The sequence below is a fragment of the Cydia pomonella genome, chromosome 12 (assembly GCF_033807575.1).
Source record: "Cydia pomonella isolate Wapato2018A chromosome 12, ilCydPomo1, whole genome shotgun sequence".
NCBI classification, from domain to species: Eukaryota; Metazoa; Arthropoda; class Insecta; order Lepidoptera; family Tortricidae; genus Cydia; species Cydia pomonella.
In genome coordinates, this window is record NC_084714.1 from 16,020,956 (window position 1) to 16,040,887 (window position 19,932).

Consider the following 19,932-nt stretch of genomic DNA (forward strand, 5'->3'; position numbering starts at 1 on the left):
CCAACAGAATATACAAAAAGAAGACTAAAAATATTCTAAAGTGGATGATTTATCAATGTTCATAATAACAAAATATTGATAGTTAAAAACGAATTTATTATCAATTAAGCTCAAAATTTGACAGGGATGTAAAGCCTGCGAGTTCCACAGCCTTTCTAAAACGCTGTAAGTAACATTCAGATAGGTAACAAAATACACTTTCTGTCCAGCGCGATAAACTGTTGCTTAATTAAAATATCCGCGATGGATACATAGACTTACGCCTACAGACTCTTCCTTATGAAGGATTTTCGAAGACTTGCCGTTAATTATGAAGAGTGACCACTGACCACTCACTAAACACACTCGTAAGCGTTTTTATTATTGTAAAGTACTTCCAGGCAAAACGCATCCTATTATTGCATTTGCACAATAAGATTTTAATTGAACAACAGAGGTTGTTCTTTTAATTAAATTTTAATATTACTTGGATTCAGTTTAGGTAATAAGGTACCACGGTAATACTCATTATATCTATGCCTATTCAGGCAGGATGTGGTGAACAAAAATTATTGTATTCGGAGCATTCCATGAAATTGTCTACCGTTGTTTGTCTCGTTCAAACGCGAATTTTCTGAAGATTTGTAGGTACCTACAAGAGTTTCCTTTTCTGTGACTAATGCTTTAAACGCCGAAAAAAAAGTCGCGACAGGAAATTAAATGCGTCCGTACGGGACAGCCCGTGGAATGCTCCATTATAATTACTAATGTACCACATTCAAAGAAATAAATAAATGATTGATTGGTTGCTTATCAACTAGACGCTAATCGAAATTAGCGGTGAGTGGTGACGCTCGGCCGCGTGATGACAACGAGTCGTTTTATATGCTCCATCTGTGAGGCAAGTGATCTATGTACTCGCACAAATTACTCACAGGGCTGCTTATCTTTGCCCGACGCCGATTAATTTCCTATTGTTTTCATTTCGTGGGCTTCTATTAGCCGTATCTCGAGTGGGCGTAGCAATAGCTGGATGAAACATTGTATCCTTCCCTGTCAAGAGTGCTATCAATCTTTTTTTCTTCTTATATAGATTTGCATTTGTAAGTCACTGCGGCACTTATTTAAATTAATTTGTGAATAAAAAAAATATTTGTGAAAACCTTCTGAAAGTAGTATGTATATATATATTATTGTGCATTTTTCTGAATAGCCTTTGCCACTTGCATGGTTTCAAACAATTTAAGTTACACCAGTCAGAAGTTTAAGTTCACTCATTTAAGAGCACTCTGCTATGTGATATGCAATAAATTATTTCAATTTGAATTACTTTTGTGCTATACACTTTTGCAGTGCTGGTTAGTCGGCCGCATTTGTCCTGAAATCATAGCGTGAACTTAAAATTTGACAGGCAGTGTAGAAGGAATAATACAAATGTGCTATATGCCGGATAGAGACTGCGCTTTACTGAATTATGCAATAACTCTTATCACGAGCCTTCGCTCAACACACAGTTACTCGTGGTTTTCAACTCCGTGTAAAATTGCAAACTGATTTGCTATGTAACGATTTACCGGTACGCTTGTATGCCCCACTAGCCTCCCTTGAGTACGGTGTGGGCGACGCTGAAAAATGGTCTGTTTACCCTCCCATGTCTTACGGGCGGGCCATAAAACCAGGCGCGTCATTCCTCCTACCAATTGCTTAGGAATGGAATTTTTAGCCAACTAGTATAAACTATACGATTACGCATAGTGGTTAGGAATCTCCGTTTATACTGGTTTCTTTGAGAACTCGACTCGCTCGTGCTATCTAATCGAAAATGGAAATACATGACTAGTTCAAGATTCGCTTGACAAATTGGATCGCAATGAAGCGGGTGGTTCGGGGTTGTTCTTTTGTTTACATAACGTGTAAGAGTTCATGGCGGAATTATTCATTTGGGTGTACTTGTTGTAAAAATAACGTCAAATGACATTATCTTTCTCTAGAAGTCGACCATTAAACTTTATACAGAGCCATAAGACAAAATATCGCATGGTTGAGCATTACTTGGGATTGAGCTATGCCATATCGTCAAAGCGGAGCGAAAAAATATCATACGCGCAGCAGTACGTGTAAAAGTGATTACTCTTATCGACAATCGCGTGAAATTACAATTTCGCACTCCTCGCCTCGTGACTAGTCATTTATATTTAGGCTTGGAATAGTAAAACTGGTGTTTTAACGGGTAGCTTGCGTAATGAGAGTGAGCTTACTTACGTCGTCATTTTACATAAAATGTTTTTTCCTCTTTAACTTCTTTTTTGTCATTCGTGTACTTCAATAACGAAAATAAACTAGATTTACTTCCCTTATTGAAAATATTTTGATTGAATATTGTATCTCTTTCAGTGTCTTATTTCCACTTTTACTGTATTTTGTGTGTTTTATTAAAAAACTAAGACTTATCACGTTCCTAGATGCTGTGCCTTTATTTTCGTATTTGTTTAATTACTTGATTGTAAATTTATCACTTTTGTCGAAAATAACCTTAACCGATTATCGGTTATTTTTCGGGCACAACCGTAACCGAAAAGGGTTATGAAGTTTGGCCGTTTATTGTGCATTCCCATTAGTCATGTGCAATGTTTTAAGTTAAAACAGAGTAGCGATAGGTGCATTAATTGTTTATTTTTTTATATTAAAATTAAAATGTGTTGAATAGCGCCTAAGTACGCCAATTACCCTTAGAATATGCGGACGTATCATTAAAAATACACGCTGTATAAATTGTTGCAAAACGCCTGTTCCCTGGCTCCGCGAAGAGCCGTCAGTATTGTTTGCCGGTGTTAAATTACTGCGGTACCTCACCTCTTCTGCTTACTGAGGCTACAGTTGCAATGCCATTGTTTACTAATACGACGCCACTACATGGGAAATCATTTTACAGCTGATTCCTGAGAATTAGAAGTAAGGAGCCCGATTATAGATTCATTTTTTGGTTCTGAAACTGTTAGGGCCACTCGCACCAATCCTGGGTTTGCCAATAACTCGTAAATAACCCAGGGTTAAATTGTACTGGTAACTCCGGGTCTGATTAACTCCGAGTTTGTGGCTATCCCTGAATGGCGCAAGTGGCCCTTATTTGATTTGTCAACTGTATCAGAAATGTCACTGTTGATAGCTGACAGATCAAATCCATATCAGTTTCAGAAAAAATAATTAGAATTAGATTCGGACTCAAGGTTTATAATTTTGAATTAAGTTCCATCAATTATTTGACACCAGATTTTCATATTGCCAGTCCGTTTTTATGTAATGACCAACGGCATATCAATACAATTTTAGCTTTGATAACTGCACGTTTGTTTTGTTTTAAACATTGTATGTGGTCTATCTCTGGCCAATAATATCAGATTAGCTTCAGAGCGCTTACATCGCCATGCCATACATAATATTGTATTATCAGATGACAATGCAGTTAGATAACTTACAGTACGCAATAAAATACCTGTGGCAAAGACAAATTGTTTTGACGGTAAACTCAATATCCTATATATTACATATATGAATTTGATGGAATATCAAACGTACAGCCATATGCCAAATATTAAATTCATAATTTCACATTTCAATGAAATAACAAGCAATATCAGTCAACCGTTCAAACATTAAATATTTTGACGAACCACAAATCAAACTGCATGTTTCTGAAAGCCGACCTGTGTTTAAAATGCCGATACACCGGACGTCGTTGTGTATTCTCCTCACGTGAGAAATTGTTGACAAAATGTCATTATGCCTTGTTACCATCGACCCGTAGTGTTTCGTAAGTTCTATTCTTATCAAGTTCAGTCACACCAAACAAACCTTCGCTGTTAAATTCTCGACCATCTTTATTACTTCTGACAAGAAAAACAAAGAAGCTAAATACAAAATTTTCATCTGCGTTTAGTTAGAGCTTTGGGCAGCTAAGTAAGTTTTCAGACATAGCTGTCGTTATACTTCTCCAGTTGATAAATTCAGTCGTAAATTTTATCGCAATTTTTTAAATGCAAAATAGGTACTTATAGGTAGGTAAGTTACGTTGATATAATCTTGAAATTGTAGCATTCGTTACACTTTGATATCCTGAAAAACGTTAGCATCTGTGCAGACAACATTTTTATCATGATTTCTGCATGTTTCGTAACTATCACTTTACTTTTAAAAACTTAAGTTCTAGAATAATCCCAAAATTATAAATGTTATCTATTTTCAAATACATATTTGTTTCTAAGTAATTGGATTGTCCCGTTTAACTTTTTGTAGATTTGAGTACCTAAGGTACCTCAGGTTATCACTTTAGAAAGCACTGAGTACATATTTCATCGTAACGATGACATTTTTATGTAACCAATGTAAGAATAGTGGGAAATTATTATCGACATGTATGTCACGTAAATACCGTTATCATTGGTTGTATTGACGACCAAGAGTTTCTTTTAATTGTTTGGTTTATATAAAACGTATTTTAGGACAAATTCACAGCTAAGCGAATTGCTAATAGTTTTTTTTAATAGGTAGGAGCCTACCTATATATATACCTAGGATACTATAAAAGAGGAGCCTATAAAAGAGGGCATTTACCCAGATCCGCTCAAAATAAGTAAGGTCGCTCCTATCTTCAAAGGGAGGGGTAGCAGAGGGGATATGGATGGCTATAGACCGGTATCAATCATCCCGGCAATAGCAAAAATATTCGAACATGGCCTAAGTGCCCGCCTCTCGCAGTTCCTAAAAGAGACTAATTGTCTATCTGAGAGACAGTATGCGTACCGCGTGGGCCGATCCACTACATCTCTGTCCCGTGAGCTGGTACGGCGCATAGTAGCTGCCAGAGAGAGTCAGCAGCTGGTCGCCGTCTTGTGCTGTGACCTCTCAAAGGCATTCGACGTAGCCGACCATGCAGTTCTTACAGGTAAGCTCCGCCATTACGGCATTCACGACACATCGTTGTCCTTGTTCACGAGTTTACTCCAGAATAGGACACAAGTTGTGGTAAGTGATGGTGGGAAAGAGAGGTCGGATCCATTGGGAGCACAGATGGGGGTTGCGCAAGGATCGTCAGTTTCAAATCTGCTGTTCTCGCTGCTCTTAAACGACCTGCCAGACGCTATAAAAGCCGGCGAGGTATTAATGTATGCTGATGATGTTGCTGCAATTGTAACTGCTCCAAATGTCGATGGCATCGAGAAGGTATTAAACGAGACAGCGGCGCAGCTTGCCCATTGGTTCAGAACCAATGGCTTGGCTCTTAATTTACGGAAGACGCATTTCATGCAATTTAATTTATCAGGTCGCCAGGCAGCGCCGCTGGCTATAAACATTGATGGAACGCAACTGGATCAAACTACTAGCACAACTTTCCTGGGCTTTGAAATAGACTCGGGCTTGAAGTGGGATAGTCATGTTGACAAACTGTGCGGCAAAGTAGCTAGCGCGTGCTTTGCTTTAAGTCGAGTCGTCAGGTCTGTGACTCCGCAGGTTGCCCGTACATGCTATTTCGCTACAGTCCACTCGCTTTTACAGTACGGAGCGGAACTCTGGGGGCGCTGCGCTGAGTGGGAGAGAGTTTTTCGCCTCCAGAAACGTGCTATACGCATCATCTCACGAGTGCCGCTAGATACTCCAGCGAAGCTACTGTTTAAAAAACTGGGCATACTCACATTACCCGCAGTAGTCATTATGCAAGTAGCTGTGTACGTGCGTGAACACCTTGCGTTCTATAAAACCAACGCAATGGTACACGAGTACAATACGCGAAACGCTAACAAGCTCGTGGGTATTAGCCATAAACTTGTGAAGTCGTCCAAGCTAACACACGTGATGGGCCCCACGGTCTACAACAGGTTGCCAAGCATTATTACTGAGGCCACAAGTCTGCATAGCTTTAAACGGCGTCTAAAACACTGGCTTATTGAGCGCCCGTTTTATAATTATAATGAATTTTTAATGTATAAGGGCAGTTAGTCCTTTTACACATCAATTTAGATATAATTATTAATTTATTAATCATATATTAATTATTCTGTTTTTTATTATTTCTATTTTACTACTATTAGATATTATCATAATTTCAATGAATTTGTGACGACTACTTTTTTTTTTTTTTTTTAATGTATTAATTGAAAATTTTAATGTTATTTTTTGTAATTTTACCGTGATGTAAGGATTAATTTTTCTGTATAGTAATTCGATGTTGACTTGTAAATTGGCTTTATAAAATAAATGACTATGACTATGACTATGACTATGACTACTCCTAGCTCGATGATAAATATGCACTAATTATAATGACACAGAAACTTTGCACTATCCATATTCAGGTTGCATTCAAATATTTCAAATTATATAAAACTTATTCATGAGCAGCGGCAGCGTAGGTAGAATATTATCGAGTCCCATCTTGTTTAGAAGATTTTATTAAATACTTCTTAATTCTGGGCGTCTGCGAAGTTTCTTTATGAAACTCATAAATCAGAGTCTGGTCGCACAGGTGTGCCGAATAAAGCTGACAATCTATAATATAAACAAACCAAGGCAGTTAGAGTTAGACCAAGATAAATCTGCAACCATTTTGATAGAACAAGCATTGGAAGTCTTAGGTATTTATATGTCATTATTTCATAGAAGTTTGACATTTAAAATAACACTAGCACTGCGTGTGCTATCAAAATCGTAGCAGACTTATCTTGGTCTAACGCTATTAATTTAATTTCTAATCATCAATAGACTAATCGTTTTAACGGTCCTTCGTATAATCGCAATACTCAATAGTTATCAGTTTCAATTTTATGATTTTACACTGTGCCCGTGAGCATTGCGAGAGATTTGAACGGTATATTCCTGATAATATTTAAAGACTAGAATGTCTTATAAACTTTTTTGGAATTCGCCTAATTTCAGAGTTAAAACTACTTAAAAAAAAAACATTTTTATTGTTACTTAGTGCAAAACGCCTTTATGATGGCGATGTTGCCACCATGGGACCTAGTCCAAATATCCTTATTAATAGATGTCAAAAAGTGACAAGTAACACTGCAAAAAATAGGTTTTATAAAAAAGTTCTAATTGTTTTTGAGTTACAGTTGTACAAAAAAATCTAAATAAAAGTATATATTTTTTTGAGATATTGACCTAAACTCATACCAACTTAGAATAATACCAAAAACGACAGGACAAATAACGAGTGAGTCTGAAAACAACATAGACAAACATCGAACATGCCTAAAGAAGATGTTGACGAATACCGAAATGAGCCGGAATAAGAAATAGACGACCCACGAAAGTGACGAATGAAGAATGGGTGACGAAAGCAGAACGGGACGAATTTAAGAACTTGACAAGAAACGATTGAGACGAGCTAAGACGATACCATTTATTGGAATTGCTGGTTATGGTTATTAAAATTTAAAATCGACGTATTGATATTTTTTAATATCCAAGTACCTAAATGTAGTGATGGCAGGTGTAATGCGCATAGGAAAAAGCAAGTGCTATTCCTTGTATTTTTCCGACTTTGGGTGTGCTCCAGTGTAATCTCTAAATGTATGTACCCAGGGAAAACCCTCACGGGAAAGAAGCTGCTAAAAATAAAAAGATACTTTCTAAAAATACACTTGATGCTATCGACTTCAGAAATGTCAAATCAATTGTTATCACAGAATGTAAGCGCGTGGGAACATGTCTGTATCAGTCATAATACTGATAAGAGCTTGAACACGCCGATAAGAGGCCGATACAAATGCCTGCACCTTATTACAAACGAGTATAATCACCTCACGTGTTTATAAATATGCGTAACAAATTGTTGGGGAAATTACATGTATGACGTATGTGCCTATTGTATAATTCCCACAATCGGTATAAATGTTTTTAAGCATTAAACTCTTTATGTTTAGTTTGGGAATTATGGAACCTCAACTTTTGTCTAGATCATCAGTATCATCACATATGTCATATAAGTCTGGACTTAGATTAAGTACGGAATACAATTTTCAATCAAAGTAATACTTGGTTCTGACAAGTCGTTGGTTGCGGTCAGTTAACGTCAAAGATGGATCAGATTGCTTCCTAGTGTTAGGTATATATAATTGCTAAGATTATTTTTGGTAAGAGAGCGACACAGCTACTTGCGAAATGCCCTTTTTGACCTTTGATTCATTAAGAATCCTGTTTTATCTCGAATCATCAATTATTCAGTCGGGCGTAAGAAAATAAGAGATATAAGGATTATGAAAATAAGGGATTTGTTTCAAATGTGCGGCATTAATACTTATGAATAGAACTAAAAGCAGAGTAAATTTGTGGCATACCATCCCGTTGTCTTTTCAAACTCGGATCAGGCGTTCACCACTCGGGTAAAGGTTAGGTCAAATAAAAAGGTTACGACAGTGTAAAGGTTAAAATGTCTCGGTTTTGAAGCTTGGCTGAATGAATTACTTCGTTGCGCTCTTATCTCCGCGTCAAGATAACATTTACATATTTGACTATAACCCAAATTTCTGTTTTTGTTCTGAGGCTCGGGTTGTGGATAAGTTAATGTTTCTTCGTAGAATACAAATTTAAAACCTAAGGTCTGTATTACCAGATATATTGTCTTGAGATTGTTTTGACTTGATAGAATAGAATCTGGTTATAAGTACAACTCATTGTAAAATAATCTTAAAAGTGAACGAATTCTTGTGTTCAGAGATCGTATTTTTTTTCAGTGTATCACGCAAATGAATCAATCTATGAAACACACAAAAGAATCTTCCTACTGTATCATGAATTGAATAAGTAAGTAGGTACATCGCATACTGTTGAGACGAGAAACTCTTGACTCTTAATTATTATTATATTATCGGTTCAAGTGCATTCTCTGTTTATTATTAAAGATAGAATGAAGATTAATAATTCATCAAATATCCCTATCTTTTCATAAATAGAGACTTCCACTTCACAATTCTATCATATTAAGATGTAATCGAATAATTTCTTCATATCACATCAAAGTCTTTCTCCGAAGAACCGAAAGCCGAGAATCAACAAGTAAGAAAAACGGCTTTTTAACTTAGCTGGGGACTGGGTAGTCTAATCTTTTATACCAATGTTTGTAATCACATCATTCTAATAATTATTATGTTTCAATAAACTCATTTCATGAATTCGCCCACGCTAATTCTGCTTCTATCTCGATCGCATCACAATTCTTAGTCTGTTTTGTACCCAAGCATTACTTCTCGGCCAGTCACGCGTCGTTAGTCTTTTGTCCTGCCCAAAAGTTTTCCCATCAACGGCTGTTTTTCAGATACTTTCGGCCATAATGGCTTTGATGTGCCAAAACGTACCAAACTCAGAGTACGTTATCACGCGTATCTTTAAACTTAATAATCGTTATATTTACTAATTTTCCTGGATCGTCATGTTACTCATCATAGTTTAACAGAATGTGGATATTCTTATTGCTACAGGCAATCGTAGGTGAATATTTACATTAAATTAGCATGTCATCTGCTCTGATCTCTGTTAGTGGGTATTTGTTAAGAATCTCAAGGCCATTCTTATACTGGTCCGCCTGAAATTTTGGAGCGAAGAGAATGTAGAAGCCTTAACAATTCCTCTATAGTAATACCGAATGTAGGTGTCTATCAGTACGGACTAATGAGCTTTCCGTGTCGAATAGATATTGGGTTGAACGTAACGTAATGTAATGTAATTTCGCGCAACTATGAATGTGCAAATTATTCACCTCTCAAAGGTCACTGAGGACTTTCATAACATATTTAATTAATGCTAAATGATTAAGCAGGTTTTGTTCAGATCCCTTCAACTTTTGCTAAATATATATATTTTTCTCGTACAATAAAGTGTTTACTTACTTACTTACTTAGATAGGAAATACTGGGATAAATTTTGTCATAGAACATACCTAGTTTAATGAGAAGGAAGGAAATTACAATACATACCAATATAATTCGCCATTAACAAGGGAACTATCATAAATAATTCAGGACTGGATCTATTTTACTAAATTACGTGCTTTTGGGAAATACGTTGCCACAAACTTTGTTTTGATAAAATCTAATAGTTGCTTTTTGTTAATGCACGGTAGATCTACAAAATATGTGTTTTTATATGAAAATTTCATCCAATATAAAAGTTATTCGGCAACGTTCGGCCATCTTTTTGTGCTGCAAACCAATTTGCACATTCAGCAAACAGATTCATATTCTATCGAATTATTTCCGTTGTCACAAGTTTTTAATTGCTTTGGTTGTTATTTTTTTACTTGAAAGTCGTTGTTTCTGTTTTCGAGTTGTTATGTTAGAGTGTTATTATAAAAATTTTAATTGACGATTATTATTGTTTGTTTATTTATTATGTCGACAAATAATAAATTGCGTATTTATAGCTCGTCTTCTTATTGTGTAGTTATCTTATACATAATTACACTAATTAATTACTTACTACCTGACGTGGCGTAACTATATGTTGGCAAAGCAGGTAAAATCCCACGGCCCCCTGGGCCAAGAGGGCCCTAATTTCACCTAGAGGCCGCAGACGGGCCATACTAACTGAAGCACCTGGCAAATACATCGAAACGGGGCCTGTCTACTGACTATAAGATAAGGGGAGAATATTGACGGATTTAACCTGTCGGTGTCGTTAATACCTTTCGTAAAATTAGCCTGTTATTTTTATATAATTAGTTTTCTTTTATTTCTAAAGGTTGAAGGTACTATTATGTATCTTGTTTTTGTATGAAAATCATAAGGACAAAAAACTAAGAAAGTGTTGAAACACAATAGTGTTGTGCGGATCGACGCCTACTCAGGTGTATCAATCCACTTGAATGGTTGACTGGTCGCGTTGTATGTATTTGCAGATTTATTTATTCGATGTCGCTGAAAGCTACAGAGATATTATTTCCATTAGTTCCATGCATGCGAGAGGGTCGTTTGGATTTTTCGTATATGTAAATGGTGAGGAAATTACATGAAAGTTCAGGCCACGTTATGTTGGTTCGCTGAAGAAGTTGACTTTCCCACATTCGTGCGTAATAGGAAAGACACACGATCAGAAAAATACGCGGAAGCATTTTAAACTTAGACACACCTCCCTTACTCCCAGCGCGTATACTAAACCCCTACTTTGCGAGTCCACATAACAAGTATTAATAACAGTTTGTATTGTTGCAGAAGCAGCTTGGCGCGGCGTAGCGGGCGGGCCGCGCCATGGGTAACAAATGCTGCAGCCGCCGCCATGACCCGGAACGACCTCTAGGTACTCCAACTTACAAGTTCACAAACTCGAAGCATAAAGCCTTAGTTATGTTTTGTTGTCCACGCTTTCATGACAAACCTCCTTTTCCTTCCTTAAATACAAATTATTAGCAGGGTCTCTAATAAGCAAAGTGGGAAAACTAAAGATAATGCCTACTGGCAGCTTTTATTATATTCTTAGATTATACAAGTAGAAACCGACGGAAAACTATGAGCAAACTTGCGGCAGTTTAAAAGTTTCCGAAACTGCCTCGAGGGGGATTAAACCCTTTAAAGAGTAGTATGACATTATTACTGTTTCCGTGTTCGACTAATCGGATAAATTTTGACGTAATTTTATGGAGTGTCCCGTTGTTTGAAGTTCTGGGACATTCTGGCAATGCTGTCAAGTTCAGACTTAATGGCGCCTAGTGGTTTGAAAGATATTTTGATAAATCAGATACATAGAGATGGTAGTTTAGTAGGAAGTGTTGCAGTGCCTTCAAGCGAAAAGCACTTAGTCTTGCAATACCGTATATGTATTTGTGAATAGAGCACTCAAGGTGTTCAGTAACCACTAACTCTGCACTAAGTCCTGCATTTCTATCGCATACTGAAAACTCGATTCACAGGAACCAATTTGTAAAAATGCGACCGAAGATTCGTAATGTGTAGGGAAGGAAGTTAAATTACCTTAATTAAATCAAAAGAACATATTTAATGTAAGTCAAACAATATTCTAATAATCTCGGTAGACGGAACATTATTAATTAATTTTTAATTCTCGCACAACATTAAATAACTGTCCATTAACTGTGTATTCCATTGTTTTGGAATAAGAATAAAATTTCTGTTTTTATTCTTATTCTTATTCGAATTGATTTTTGCCCAACACTGGTTGCGAGGCAGGGACGCGAGCAAAAAACATTAAAGTTGACATTTGGACTCCGACCGCAGCTGCACTGTTGCGGCAGTATCGCAGCGTGACACTACTGCCGACTGCATTAATCAGTAGGTACTACGGCAGTTCGTAAGTATCAAACATCCGGGCAGCAAAGTATTGCAGCACAACATTACTGTAGGAAATGTCAAATTCAATTTAAATTTCCATATAAATTGACATCTTGACATTTTCTGCAGTAATGCAGTCGACTGCAGCAATATTGTAGTTGAAGAGAGACATTACTGCAGAAAACGTCCAATTTCTTTCTCTATATTTTGTCATTTTCTGCAGTAATGCCGCTGCTCGGATTTCTGGCAGAAATGCAGTCGGCAGTAATGTCGCGCTACAATATGTCGCAGTAGTGCAGCTGCGGCGGAACCCGACGGCACCTAAAAAAACTCCGCTCCCGCTTCCCCACACCCTGCTCACTTATTTCAAAAGAGCCCGCTACCGCTACACAGCTTACGCATCCTCGCACCGCTCAGCTACCTTGCACATCTCTGGTGGAAACATTCACCTCGTTCCTCAGCCTCGCACCGCTCAGCTACCTCGCACAGCTTTGGTCGAAACGTAGCCTTACACTTGAAATTCTTCTCGAGATGTTGGTTCTTTATCAAGTCAAGTGTTATCTCCAACCCAGCGTTCAATGTAATTATTAACTTTAAAAAACTTAACTAACTCCGAAGCAAACAAATTTTACTATAATTATTATGATCGTTAAAAATCGCTCCTCGATCGCTTTTGTGCTAGGTAATTATCCAAAACCTTTATTGTTCTTATCCACGAAAGTTTCGAATTAATTAATCATTTTTGCAAAATTGCCTGGGAATCTTATAACGACTCATTCATTAGTCCTGGTTTCACGGTGTACAAAAATTCCTCTAAAACCACCGACCGTAACTTCCTTGGAAGCGAAACAATGACCAAGAATTTTCGCACGAAACCTAAAGAGCTGTACTTAGCTTCAATTCACATGTGTTTCTGGTCCGCGCATCAGTGTTTTAAGGTCGTAACCATTGTCTGAAATCATTGTATTCGGATGGTATTAATTACTTGTAAATTATCGATTCGATGCGCGTAAAACCAATAATTTATAATATCTAAAGGAAGGCCAAAGACCTATTTTGCTGCGGTCAAGTGTAATCAATTCCATATTGATGCGTAATTGTTGGAGATAAAATATAGCATTTCAATGAGGTTGCCCAACGCCAGTGCTAGCTTAACTATGGTGACACGAATACAATACGCATAGAAATCATTATCGGAGCCAACCATGACCTTGCGTATTGCATTGCTTGGATTTGAATGGAGTTAAATTTGAATTCGTTTCGAAGGACTTTTAATTTTGTGGTTTTATTAGGTACTCGTACCTTGTAGTATAGGGGCAGTTCGAGAGAATTGAACAATCTTAATCTTCTTTTAAATAATGCAATTTGCGCTCAAGGATATATATATATATATATATACCTAGTACTTGCCTAATTGCTCAATAAGGCACCTTTATATAATATTTACCTTTATTTATTTAGTGACTGTACTTATAATTTTTTATGAGCAATAATTTCAATTAAATTTTGTAAGGCGATACAACTCCCCGAAGTTTAGGTCTCCAATTCAACTTGAACTTGTAACCTGAGTCTGAACTGAGCTAACTTAGCACCGGTTAATTTATGAGGTTACGTGAAATATATTTTACGACTCTTCTCTTGATTTGTTGGCGACGGTACGATGCTTTTAAAGACAAAGTAGTAACGATAGTAGTTAATTTTGTTTAGGATCCATATTTTGTTATTTAATGCGCGCTTCGAACCGTGGGATGTGAAATCTTGCCGGTATTACATTCTAAGAAATAGCGATCGATTTGATACAAAGTGTGCCCGAGCTTAGTCCTCGTTCAGTGTACCTACACTGTGGGTCGTTTGTTTGCTCTGTTGGGATCTTGCACACGTAATACTAGTACAACTTAATTGCAACTTACTGACATGATTAAGAATCAGCTCAAAAAGCGATGTATGGAAATATATGTTTTCACAGTATCTCCGCATTTTTTAAACAGTAAATCTTTACGTTTACGCTTTTATCTAGCTTCACTTGTCCCGTTGTCTGTCTGTCTGTAATCAAATCTTGAAAGTTATGGACCTACTTCCCGGTTTCCGATTGAGCTGAAATTTTGCACGCATATAGTTATATGTATGTAAATTGTATGACTAATATGACAATGCAATATGATATTATACCATCGAGCTGATCTGCGGCTGTAGCACGGTCGCATTTTTATCACTTGTCATTATGTCTGTCACGTTCTAACAAGTATGTAAGTGCAAAAGTGACTGGCATAGTGACAAGTGATAAAAATGCGACCGTTCTACAGCCATTGATGATGAAGACAGGAGGTGGCCATAGGAACTCTTTGATAAAACAACACAAACTAATTGTATATGGGGTTCTTAGAATTGTTTCGATGTGTACTAGTTGCCCGTAGAAAGTATAGTCAGCGATAAAAGCTTGTATCAAAATTGATTTTTTTACCTTAATCTTTATTGGGATTTTTACTTCATACTAGCATATTGGCGACTAAAAGTCCGATCATTGACCAGAAGTAGGTAAAAATGACGCATTATGATCCAACATTCCTCCATATTTGCTCCATATCCATATTTCCTGTCTCTGGAAACCTGTAATTCTCTGATACATATATATATTAACATTGTTAACCTATGTAGTTTTAGTTACCTAATTATCTAAACTGTTAGTTTTGTGAATAAAATATCAAGTTCAAGGTTCAGTACAAATTACCTTACGTCATTTACGATTAGAAACAGTTAAAACAATTGATTTAAGCTAATATATATTATTTCCAGTGTACCCGGCGTACAAGAAGAACGAGCCAGGCTTCACCGCCTGCCCGTCGCTAGAGACACGCTACACCGGCGAGCCCAACAACCGCGCGCCGCGCCGCACCGCCGACATCGTGCGAACACGAAACCCGGGAACATGTGAGTAGCGCTGACCAGTGTATCCAGCGTACAAGAACGAGCCGGGCTTCACCACCTGCCCGTCGCTAGAGACGCGCTACACCGGCGAGCCCAACAACCGCGCGCCGCGCCGCACCGCCGACATCGTGCGAACACGCAACCCAGGAACATGTGAGTAGTGCTGACAAGTGTATCCAGCGTACAAGAACGAGTCGGGCTTCACCGCCTGCCCGTCGCTAGAGACACGCTACACCGGCGAGCCCAACAACCGCGCGCCGCGCCGCACCGCCGACATCGTGCGAACACGAAACCCGGGAACATGTGAGTAGCGCTGACCAGTGTATCCAGCGTACAAGAACGAGCCGGGCTTCACCACCTGCCCGTCGCTAGAGACGCGCTACACCGGCGAGCCCAACAACCGCGCGCCGCGCCGCACCGCCGACATCGTGCGAACACGCAACCCAGGAACATGTGAGTAGTGCTGACAAGTGTATCCAGCGTACAAGAACGAGTCGGGCTTCACCGCCTGCCCGTCGCTAGAGACACGCTACACCGGCGAGCCCAACAACCGCGCGCCGCGCCGCACCGCCGACATCGTGCGAACACGAAACCCGGGAACATGTGAGTAGCGCTGACCAGTGTATCCAGCGTACAAGAACGAGCCGGGCTTCACCACCTGCCCGTCGCTAGAGACGCGCTACACCGGCGAGCCCAACAACCGCGCGGACTCATGGTAAGGCTACTTACACTACCTACGGGTATAACACGCATTCATTGTGATTTAGACGGCGGCGGCCCTTACAAAGACTACATTGAGATACGATTTCTAACATAAATACTAATAACAAACATTCTGATTATATCCATGATCTATTCGCAGGTATAACCAACGGTGGACGACGCGTAGTCAAAGCGCTATGCGCTTACACGGCGCGTGCCGACTCCGACATCTCCTTCCGCAAGGGCGACCGCATGGAGGTGCTCAACGACGCGGAGACGGACTGGTGGCGAGTCCTGCACCTCACCACGCGGCGGGAGGGGCTCGTGCCTGTCAACTTCGTCGCCGAGGAGAGCTCTGTCGAGTGCGAAGAGTGAGTATAGATTTCCCTAATTGCGACCAAACTTATGCCGGGATCGCTCTTACTTGTTTAATCGTTTACATTTGCAACGAGAAACTTTCGTTGAACTTAGTGTAGTTTCTGTAAGCATACTTCTAATGTCTATGTTGTGTTGCCTGTCATATTCATGAGTCTACTAAATGAAGGTATCTGGACTTTAAAGCTATATCATCCATTTGTCAATTTCATTCACTCATTAAACATTACAACAATACATTTAAATTTTTCTTAAAAACGATGTAAAATGTCGCGGCGTATTTAACAAATTCATATGAAATTAGTCAGAATTACCTAACCATATCAATAGTTAATAAACATACAAAAAAAAGCGGCTTGCTGTAAAAAAGCTTGCAAACCAGCTCGGTGGCTTCTGGGAACCAACGGTGACGGCCCGATCCCACCACACATTCTAACCAGACCTTTCTGCTAAAGGCAATCTCAACATTCCAGTTGGTTCTTCCCCACCGTTTCAAGAAAGGAAGCGGACAAACTCCTACTAGCTGAGAGTAATCCGCGGGGCACGTTCCTCGTGCGACCCGCCGAACACAACCCTCACGGCTTCAGTCTCAGTGTGAAGGATTGGGAGGAGGGCAGAGGGTACCATGTGAAACATTACAAGATCAAGCCGTTGGACAATGGAGGGTTTTATATAGCGACGAATCAGACGTTCCCGAGCTTGCCGGCGCTCGTCATGTCCTATACAAGTGAGTGATTTCGTTTATTTCACCGTCTTAGTTATATTACGCTAACATGTTAGATGTTTTATTAAACCTATTTTAATTGCACGAAGAAGACAGAAGCGCCTTATTAACAACCGATAAGGTACAGTCAGAAGCGGAGGCAGCTAAAACGAACTGTGTTAAATGATCATGGCAATGGCACAACTTTATTCTTAAGAGAATTAGAGCACGTCAAGAGCATTTTGATCAACCTTGCCCGCTTAGCTACTTCTGAGAACGACATAGGAAAGTAAAGGTCTTGAAGATTTAATAGGTAATAGAATATTTAAAACGGAAAACTTTTACGTTCCGCGACTGTGCATGACTTTTATCCGTAAAACGTCTCGTATATTTCAAGGAAGATAATAATATATTAAAGAAACTGCTTCAATTTGCATGCACTTCATTCTGTGATCTTTACGTTCGTTTCAAGAGAGGAATATATTGACATCTACTGGCTAGGTACTTTTGCGAGTCTAGCGATACCGACTAAAATGAAATACAGTGACAATAGTACCTATTTAATTATGATAACGTAATTTATTACCCACTATACAATAGTGTCCTATAATGGAGTGTGAATTTATCCTCGAATTCCATTTACAAAAGGCATTCACAACGCCATCACTTCATATTTTCAATTACCATAGTTATAATATTTATGATAAGACCATTTACGATAACGATAGCTTCTTCAATAGAACTACTAGGTGTATCAACAACATTCAAATGACTAACGCGATGACAATCGCTTTCTATATGCACTTCCGTCTATCGCTATCGCCATGGAGGCTTTTTTTATGAAATCGTGCTTATCGACCCGACTTGAGTCACGACTGTAGAACCAAACATGAATAAATAGTAAAGACTGCTAATCGCCGCGTTAAGTTGCGTCCCACAATATTATTGCTGGTATCGTTCATTTTAGCCACGTCAAGATCGGCATTCATAGAAATTCTTTAACAGTTTGGGGTTTTCATTTTTATTTTGGTGTTCTACCATAATAATATTCAAAGTATATATTACGAGAATCACACTATTGAACAGTGTTTTACTTAGGGTGGTATTCCACCTGTCCAATTTCTTAGTTCAATATGCAGTGCGTCATTTGCGTCCCACTCTCTCATTAAGCAAAATGTGAGACATTGGACTGGTGGAATACCACCCTTATTTATACACTTAATTGTTTATGTTGAGGGAGAAAATCAAATGTTTTAAACTTTTTAAATCATATGTAGGCAGATTTTAATGTACATAATTTAATAATATAATATAAGGTATAAAATTTAAGTGCGTTCACTTTATTTAAATAAAAAAAAAGTTACGTTACAATTTATATATGTGTAATGATAAAATATATCAAATAATATTTATTACATAAAGTGACGTCATCTAAGTTTACAATTTTAAAACAGAAATACACATACTTGCACATGCGGGGTAATGCTGCTAGTGTGATGCTGTGCATGGCGCAGAGCGGGTTTTGAGGCTAAATTTAGGCATACTTAAGTTTTTCTATCATAAATCGTCAGTTTACAATGATTTAAATAAAAGCATCTTAGCAAAGCGATTAGCTGTTTTTATTACTCCGCCGTCTCTGGCTGAGCTAATCCACCGCCACCACCCTAATTCCAAATGTCCACCGATTTACATACAGCTGGCTCGCATGTGGGTTACACCCGAATATAAAGCAACTATACAGGTCATTGTTTGTGTTCTTTGCCCAAATGGCTTTTGTTCGGGGACTTTGTTTTGTGGACATTGTAAGGGTTCGTAATGATTTCACGGGCAATTTAATTAGCCTAGGAGTTGGCGGATATAAAATGTTATGGGATTTTAATTCGGTTGTTTAATTTATTTTGGAGTCACAATAATTACATTACAATACCTAGGTGACAAAAATACTTTTTTTGATGAATTAATAGAATAGGTATTTTTATACGAGTGACTTGCCTGAATCGAAACTACTATAGTACTTATCCGCCAACCAAATTAACAACCGCGAACATTATCTTTCCGCGATTTATCTTTTCACGATTATATAAATATTAGCTTACAATGACAACTTATACTCATAGCATAACGACCCCGCATTCACCTAGGGCATCCACAAGAGCTGAGTGAGCGTGACTGTCTTTTATCTTTCATATAGTTTGGATTTTTGCTCGCACTCTGCTCTGTCTCCTTCAGTTCTAGTAGATGCTTTTGGTTACGTACTTACAGTCGCTATCAGATATATTGGAACGGCCATGGTGTTAAAATATACACCTAGAAAAAAGCCTATTATCAAGACGTTAATGTTCATATATTTTTGAGCACCTTGGCCGCTACATTATATCATATCTTGATGTTCGTTGGAACGTAGATGCAAAATAGTATACTTACTAATTCATTCACTCATTACACTCTTACTACATAAGACTCTTTTCTTGACTTGAAAGGACAGAATGCATTGTGCAGTAATTTTCCCTATTAGCGGGGAGGCAAAGTAATGTCGCACTGATTCTCTACTGCCAAGTCAGGAAAGAGCCTAAATGCAGAATACTAATCAAGCATGTTATACTCCTATATAACCCTTGACACAACATTATCTAAGTAAAGATGCTCACGTATTGCAGAGAACGCGCTAGGCCTCTGCCACGTGCTGGCGCGGCCGTGCCCCAAGCCCGAGCCGCAGATGTGGGACCTCGGGCCCGAGCTGCGCGACAAGTGGGAGATCCCCCGGAGCGAGATACAGCTCATCAGGAAACTGGGCCAGGGCAACTTTGGAGAAGTCTACTATGGAAAATGGCGGAATAATATTGAGGTGAGTTGATGACTAGACTGTTTAAAGATGGTTTCTGTCACTCGTTGTGAGATCTCGGTCCCTAGCTACGTGGTAAATGGGATTTCCCGAGGAGCGAAATACAGTTGATCAGAAAGTTGGGG

The 19,932-nt window shown here is 38.5% G+C and overlaps 1 protein-coding gene across 3 annotated transcripts in view; it reads left to right on the forward strand.

Moving 5' to 3' along the window:
• The window catches only part of LOC133523719 (tyrosine-protein kinase Src64B), a 70,809-nt gene that overhangs the window by 48,278 nt on the left and 2,599 nt on the right, over window positions 1-19,932 (forward strand). The window contains exons 2-6 of one of the 3 annotated variants that reach the window (XM_061859405.1): window positions 11,187-11,271; window positions 15,054-15,188; window positions 16,048-16,258; window positions 16,736-16,989; window positions 19,623-19,810. In XM_061859405.1, the coding sequence (XP_061715389.1) occupies window positions 11,223-11,271; window positions 15,054-15,188; window positions 16,048-16,258; window positions 16,736-16,989; window positions 19,623-19,810 (837 nt within the window). In that variant the 5' untranslated portion in view covers window positions 11,187-11,222. Of the gene's footprint in view, window positions 1-11,186; window positions 11,272-15,053; window positions 15,189-15,576; window positions 15,789-16,047; window positions 16,259-16,735; window positions 16,990-19,622; window positions 19,811-19,932 lie in introns of those variants that run through there. The other 2 variants (XM_061859404.1, XM_061859402.1) reach the window with 2 other exon arrangements.